At 41.9% G+C, this 7,500-nt stretch overlaps 1 protein-coding gene across 5 annotated transcripts in view; it reads right to left on the reverse strand.

The window, feature by feature from the left end:
• The window catches only part of LOC134102188 (uncharacterized), a 49,707-nt gene that overhangs the window by 33,162 nt on the left and 9,045 nt on the right, over positions 1–7,500 (reverse strand). For 3 of the 5 annotated variants that reach the window (XR_009941492.1, XM_062556209.1, XM_062556208.1), the window contains exons 9-13: positions 6,589–6,747; positions 4,371–4,475; positions 3,725–3,856; positions 2,090–2,245; positions 1–7 (exon numbers count right to left, since the gene is read on the reverse strand). The exon at positions 1–7 is cut by the window's left edge and continues 75 nt beyond it. Coding sequence is in view for 4 of the 5 variants with exons in the window: in XM_062556209.1 (XP_062412193.1) it covers positions 1–7; positions 2,090–2,245; positions 3,725–3,856; positions 4,371–4,475; positions 6,589–6,747 (559 nt within the window). In the remaining variant the exon portion in view is untranslated. The remainder of the gene's footprint in view (positions 8–2,089; positions 2,246–3,724; positions 3,857–4,370; positions 4,476–6,588; positions 6,748–7,500) is intronic. The other 2 variants (XM_062556211.1, XM_062556210.1) reach the window with 1 other exon arrangement.

A 7,500-nucleotide genomic window follows, 5' to 3' on the forward strand; every position in this document is an offset into this window, starting at 1 on the left:
TGGGAACCTGCGGGGTAGAGAGTGCACACACACACACACACACACACACACACACACACACACACACACACACATCAGAGTACATCACTATAGGCCATACAGCTTCCTTAGGTTCAGAAAAAACAACATCAACACACCAGGTTTCTGGCTTGATCTGAATGAGACCTGCAATCATGCAACAGCTGGACGGACGGGCGTGCGTGCGTGCGTGCGTGCGTGCGTGCGTGCGTGCGTGCGTGCGTGCGTGCGTGCTTGCTTGCGTGCTTGTGTGCGTGCTTGCGTGCTTGCGTGCGTGCGTGCGTGCCTGCCTGCGTGCGTGCGTACGTGCGTGCGTGCGTGCGTACGTGCGTGCGTACGTGCGTGCGTGTGTGGGTGTGTGTATGTGTGCATGAAAGTCTAATAATATCTAATACAATAATATGCAAAAGATTTCCTGATCATATAACTGCATACATCCAGCTCCCTCTAAAACAAACAAAAATGCTGCAATAATATAATTTTTGCATAAAACTTAAAGTGTTTTTGCTTAAATTCAAAAGAACTTGTTTAAGATATAACGTGTGTTGTGAAATGAAATGTGCTTTGAACGAGGATAAGAAAACTGGCATACTGATAGAACAGAACTGCAGGCAAGTGAGAGGTCAGTCACTAAGGACAAACAAACTGTAAAAACTGTAGGCAGGTCAGGAGTCACCAGACAACACAACATGAAATAGAGAAGCATTCGCTCATGGCTTTACGCGATAAGCTCGCGCTAGGGTGTACAGCCCACTTATAAAAAAGAAAAAAAAACCTTGAAAAAAAACCTTTCAGACTTCAGACTTTAAACTTCGGACTTTGCAGATCGAGAAGGCTTTTTATGTTATTTTGTATTGTACTCAATAAAGTCAGAACCCTAACCTTTGTTTAGGGGTTTTGTTAAAAAGACCGTCAAGAGTTATTCTCGTGTTTCATTGCCTTCCCTGTGCCATTGAGAAGATTGAGGATGAATGGGCGAAACACACTGCACAATACACTGATACATAGAGGAGTAGCAAACTCGGGGAAGTCTGATGCATCAGAGCAGACAAAAATACAGCCTTGCGTGATGACATACACAAGTTTACAATAGAGTTTGTCAACAAGTGCTGTCAATGAAATCCAACTTGTCAACATGGAAACAATCCAAAGATGAGCCATTCTATCTGCTGCGTCGCAATGTGGCAATCAGGAGAGGCAGTCGGCAGTGCATATAGTAAACAGATGCTCCGCTAGCAAGGCATGACTGCACACAGTAACAAAGTGATTAAAATGGACTGGCATGATCATGTGCTACACTGGAGTATTGTGATACAGGTCTGTTATGTGTGCTTATAGTGATACAGGTCTGTTATGTGTGATTATGGTCTGTTATGTGTGCTTATTGTGATACAGGTCTGTTATGTGTGCTAATGGTCTGTTATGTGTGCTTATGGTCTGTTATGTGTGCTTATTGTGATACAGGTCTGTTATGTGTGCTTATTGTGATACAGGTCTGTTATGTGTGCTTATTGTGATACAGGTCTGTTATGTATGATTATTGTGATACAGGTCTGTTATGTATGATTATTGTGATACAGGTCTGTTATGTGTGATTATTGTGATACAGGTCTGTTATGTGTGTTTGTTGTGATACAGGTCTGTTATGCTTATTGTGATGCAGGTCTGTTATGTGTGATTATGGTCTGTTATGTGTGCTTGTTGTGATACAGGTCTGTTATGTGTGCTTATTGTGATACAGGTCTGTTATGTATGTTTGCTGTGATACAGGTCTGTTATGTGTGATTATTGTGATACAGGTCTGTTATGCGTGATTATTGTGATACAGGTCTGTTATGTGTGCTTATTGTGATACAGGTCTGTAGGTCTGACACTCTGGAATTACACAGTGCTGATGGAAATGTATATCATGAAATTCTGACATCATCAATTTGTGTGTGTGTGTGTGTGTGTGTGTGTGTGTGTGTGTGTGCTGATAGTGTATGAGAGGCACCTGCAGTGCCTGAGACAAACTCACTGACTGTCTGTCACTAACCCACTTCACACACAGAGAACAGAGAATGCACATTACCCGTTACAGTGCCATCCTCACTCGTCCAGATCTTCTCGATGACAGCAGGGCCTGAGCCCATACGGGTCGCCGCGGCAACAGAGATGCTGTACTCAGAACCAGGCTTGAGTTTTTGGAATGTGTTGCAGGTCTGAGATTCAGAGACATTTTCACAGTCTATCAGAGCCAAGAGAACAGAACAAGGCAAGACCATCAACCGTCATGATGCGATGTTGTAATGTTGTCATTCTGTCATGTTGTGATGTTGTCATTCTGTCATGTTGTGTTGTCATTCTGTCATGTTGTCAATCAGTCATGTTGTCATTCTGTCATGCTGTCATGTTCTCATGTTGTCAATCTATCATGTTGTCTTTCTGTCATGTTGTCATTATGTAATGTTATCATGTTGTCATTGTCATGTTATCATATTGTCATTATGTCATGCTGACATTCTGTCATGTTGTCATGTTGTCATTCTGTCATGTTGTCAATCAGTCATGTTGTCATTCTGTCATGTTCTCATGTTGTCTTTCTGTCATGTTGTCATGTTGCCATTCTGTCATGTTGTCTTTCTGTCATGTTGTCATTATGTCATGTTATCATTCTGTCATGTTGTCATTGTCATGTTATCATATTGTCATTATGTCATGCTGACATTCTGTCATGTTGTCATGTTGTCATTCTGTCATGTTGTCAATCGGTCATGTTGTCATTCTGTCATTCTGTCATGTTGTCAATCGGTCATGTTGTCATTCTGTCATGTTCTCATGTTGTCTTTCTGTCATGTTGTCATGTTGCCATTCTGTCATGTTGTCATGTTGCCATTCTGTCATGTTGTCATGCTGTCATGTTGTCTTTCTGTCATGTTGTCATTATGTCATGTTATCATTATGTCATGTTATCATTCTGTCATGTTGTCATTGTCATGTTATCATGTTGTCATTATGTCATGTTGACATTCTGTCATGTTGTCATTCTATCATGTTGTGATGTCATTCCGTCATGTTGTCAATCGGTCATGTTGTCATTCTGTCATGCTGTCATGTTCTCATGTTGTCAATCGGTCATGTTGTCATTCTGTCATGTTCTCATGTTGTCAATCTGTCATGTTGTCATTCTGTCATGTTCTCATTCTATCCTGTTGTCATGTTGCCATTCTGTCATGTTGTCTTTCTGTCGTGTTGTCATGCTGTCATGTTGTCAAATATCATTCTGTCATGTTGGCAAGCTGTCATGTTGTCATTCTGTAATGCTGTTATGTTTTCATTCAGTCATATTGTCATGCTGTCATGTTGTCTTGTTGTCATTCTGTCATGCTGTCATGTTGTCATTCTGTTATGTTGTCATGCTGTCATGTTGTCATTGTCATGTTATGTTGTCATTCTGTTATGTTGTCATTCTGTCATGTTGTCATTGTCATGTTATAATGTTGTCATTATGTCATGTTGTCATTGTCATGTTGTCATGTGTCTGATCAATAAGGCTATTTGTCTGCTTTTTCATCATACACAGTTTTCAAAAAATGCATTGGAAACGAGTACTCTGAACCTGACCGCCATGTGTTTGTGCATGTATGTGTGTCTGTATGTGTATGTGTGTATGTCTGTGTATGTGTGTGTGTGTGTGTGTGTGTGTGTGTGTGTGTGTGCCGCTCACCTCCTGACAGGCAGAGGTGGTAGTGTGTGAGGAACCCCCGCTGCTGGGCTACAGGGATGGGCAGCCAGCACACCTGCAGAGATGTGGGCGTCACCACCGGCACCGTCAGGTTCAGGGGGCTCACCTGTGGAGCTGACCAAACACACACACACACACACGTCACACACACACACACATACACACACACACACACACACACAGTGCTCACCTGTGGAGCTGACCAAACACACACACGTCACACATACACACACACACAGTGCTCACCTGTGGAGCTGACCAAACACACACACACACACACACACACACACACACACACACATCCACAGTGCTCACCTGCCACGCTAAGGAATCACACAGACGTCATATGACAATATGATAATGTTTTAACAGCATACTACACAAAATTTGAATACAATTATAAACTGAAAAACAAACAATATGATATACAAAAAATATAATCTGATTCCTGTGTTAACAACAGTAGAAGAGAGAGGGATATATATACATATATATAGAAAGAGAGAGTGTGTGCAGAGGACATGCTTGACTGTTTTGTACACAGTAGAGTAGCTGTAGCAGGTGAAACAGAGAAAGAGAGAGAGTGTGTGTGTGTGTGTGTGTGTGTGTGTGTGTGTAGAGCACATACTTGACTCTGTCTTGTACACAGGGCAGCTGTAGAGGGTGTGCAGATTCTTCTTCTTCCTCATGTGGATAAAGTAGTAGTAGCGCACAAAGTCCTCCATCCCTGCAACTGCACACAACAGCAGGGTCAACGCCGGCCCTGATGTGGCCCTGAGATGGCCCTGATATGACCCTGAGGTGGCCATGATGTGGCCCTGATGTGGCCCTAATGTGACCCTGATATGGCCCTGATGTGGCCCTGATGTGGCCCTGATGTGGCCCTGATATGACCCTGATATGGCCCTGATATGACCCTGATGTGGCCCTGAGATGGCCCTGATGTGGCCCTGATGTGGCTCTGATCTGGCCCTGATATGACCCTGATGTGGCCCTGAGATGGCCCTGATATGGCCCTGAGATGGCCCTGATGTGGCCCTGATATGGCCCTGATGTGGCCCTGAGATGGCCCTGATGTGACCCTGAGGTGACCCTCAAGTGGCCCTGGGACATCACACACACACACTGATGAAGATGTGTCTCTGCACTATTCTGTAAGTGGCTTTGCACACCTATGTACTGTACGTAATGAACCCAAAATGAGTGCAGTAAATATCTCTGAGTGATGCTGGTTACAGTTTTTGCCTATTGCTTACACACTAAAATCAAATGCTTACACCAAAGCCTCAATACCTCAACCTCTTGTATTATACTTTACACACAGTGTAACCATAGCTTAAACACATTCTCTGCTTTGCACATTGTTTGCAATTCTGCAACACACTTTTTGCGAAACACTACACACGTTTTCTTACATAAGACACTTTGTGCAAAAACAAAATCCCCTGGTATCACTGGGAAAACACTTTGTTCAAAATGTAAAACTCATCTGGCAATTGTAGGCACTTACTTATACACCTGAAAACACGTGCACAGAAAACAGAGCACCAATCGGTCTGAACCTTAACACTACAAATAGGCCTCCAGTAAGCCATTTTGAGAACTTTGCAAGCATTGAGACAATTCATATATCAAAAGTTGTATACCTGCCCCCTTACAGCCCCTAAATGCAATTGAGGAAATAGTTCTGCATGGTGGTGGAAAGTAAATGATCGCCAACCACACGCCTGCATCCTCTTCTGCAGGCAATGTGGCAAGAGGCATGTGGAGACATTGGGGATCAATCCCCCCCATTGTATGTGTGTATGATATTGCACCCCCCCCCCCCCAGCCCCCACCACATACACACCACATACACACTCACATGCATACACACACACACACACACACACACACACACACACACACACACACACACACTCTCACACTCACACGCACATGTGCACACACACAGACATACACAGTCACAGACACACACATACACACACACACACACACGCAAAACCAATATATATTTTGTTGTTTTTTTCAATCGCAAATGATCCAGTATTTTTTTTTTACTTTTGTTTTGTTGCTATATTTGACTTTTCTATTTCTCTTTATATCTGTAAGAATGTTTGTTTTTTGTAAAAACTCTTGTTTTGATTACTGCATAAAATCTACTTTTGAGTTTTTACAGAAGATGAGGTCTGAGAAAATGACCAAATAAAATACAAAAATAGAAACACAGACGGCAGTGTTTTCTATAGAGTGCATCAGTGTGTTACTGGTGATATAAGGGTAATTCAAATGGTGCTTGTGTGTATAGTTTTGTTGCAAGAATTTAGTTTTTAGAAAGGAGTGTTATGTTTTGATTGCAGTGTTTCATTTTGGCATAGATGTGAGTTGTTTATCCCCAAGTGCTATGTGTTATATAGCTGTGTGTAGAGTTTTGAAATAATGAGCCAAATTCTGCAAAACGTGTGTAAGCAATAGGCAAAAACTGTAAATATCTTTACTCTGAGTGATGCTGGTAGAATATCTTTACTCTGAGTGATGCTGGTTAAATATCTTTACTCTGAGTGATGCTGGTTAAATATCTTTACTCTGAGTGATGCTGGTATAATATCTTTACTCTGAGTGATGCTGGTCAAATATCTTTACTCTGAGTGATGCTGGTTAAATATCTCTACTCTGAGTGATGCTGGTGTAATATCTTTACTCTGAGTGATGCTGGTTAAATATCTTTACTCTGAGTGATGCTGGTATAATATCTCTACTCTGAGTGATGCTGGTATAATATCTTTACTCTGAGTGATGCTGGTATAATATCTTTACTCTGAGTGATGCTGGTATAATATCTTTACTCTGAGTGATGTTGGTCTCGGTTCTCCCAGTGGCGCTGTGCACATGCGCTGGGTCGGGCCGGGTCTCTCCGTCGTCCAGCCGGTACCACTCCCAGCAGAGCCGCTTGCGATGCTTCTTCTCCTTCGGCACCAGGTATGAGGCATTCTGTCCAGGGCAGTCTGCAGAGGGGGAGGACTGGGGCAGTTACAGTTTTTGCCTATTGCTTACACACGTTTTGCAACATTTGGCTCATTATGTCAAAACTCTACACACAGCTATATAACACATAGCACTTGGGGATAAACAACTCACATCTATGCCAAAATGAAACACTGCAATCAAAACATAACACTCCCTTCTAAAAACTAAATTCTTGCAACAAAACTAAACACACAAGCACCATTTGAATTATCCTACATATCACCAGTAACACACTGATGTGCTTTACATGAAACACTGCTGTCTTTTTTTATCTGTATTATCTTTTTTGGTCATTTTCTCAGACCTCGTCTTCTGTAAAACTCAAAAGTTGTAATCAATCAAGAGTTTTTACAAAAAACAAACATTCTTACAGAAATAAAGACAAATAGAAACGTCAAATATAGCAACAAAACGAAAGAAAAAAAAACAATTACTGGATCATTTGCGATTGAAAAACAAAAATGTGTGTGTGCGTGTGTGTGTGTGTGTGTGTATATATATATATGTCTGTGAGTGTGTATATGCATGATGTGAGTGTGTGTGTGTGTGTCTGTGAATGTGTATACAGTATGTGCAAGTTACTGTAGTGTGTATGTGGTGGGGGCTGGGGGGATTGATCCCCAATGTCTTCACATGAACTTTCCACCGCCATGCAGAAAATACTGTAATTCCTCAATTGCATTTAGAAATGGGCTGTAAGGGGGCAGGTATACAACTTTTGATATATGAAA

This window comes from Sardina pilchardus, chromosome 15, assembly GCF_963854185.1.
Source record: "Sardina pilchardus chromosome 15, fSarPil1.1, whole genome shotgun sequence".
Classification (NCBI taxonomy): Eukaryota; Metazoa; Chordata; class Actinopteri; order Clupeiformes; family Clupeidae; genus Sardina; species Sardina pilchardus.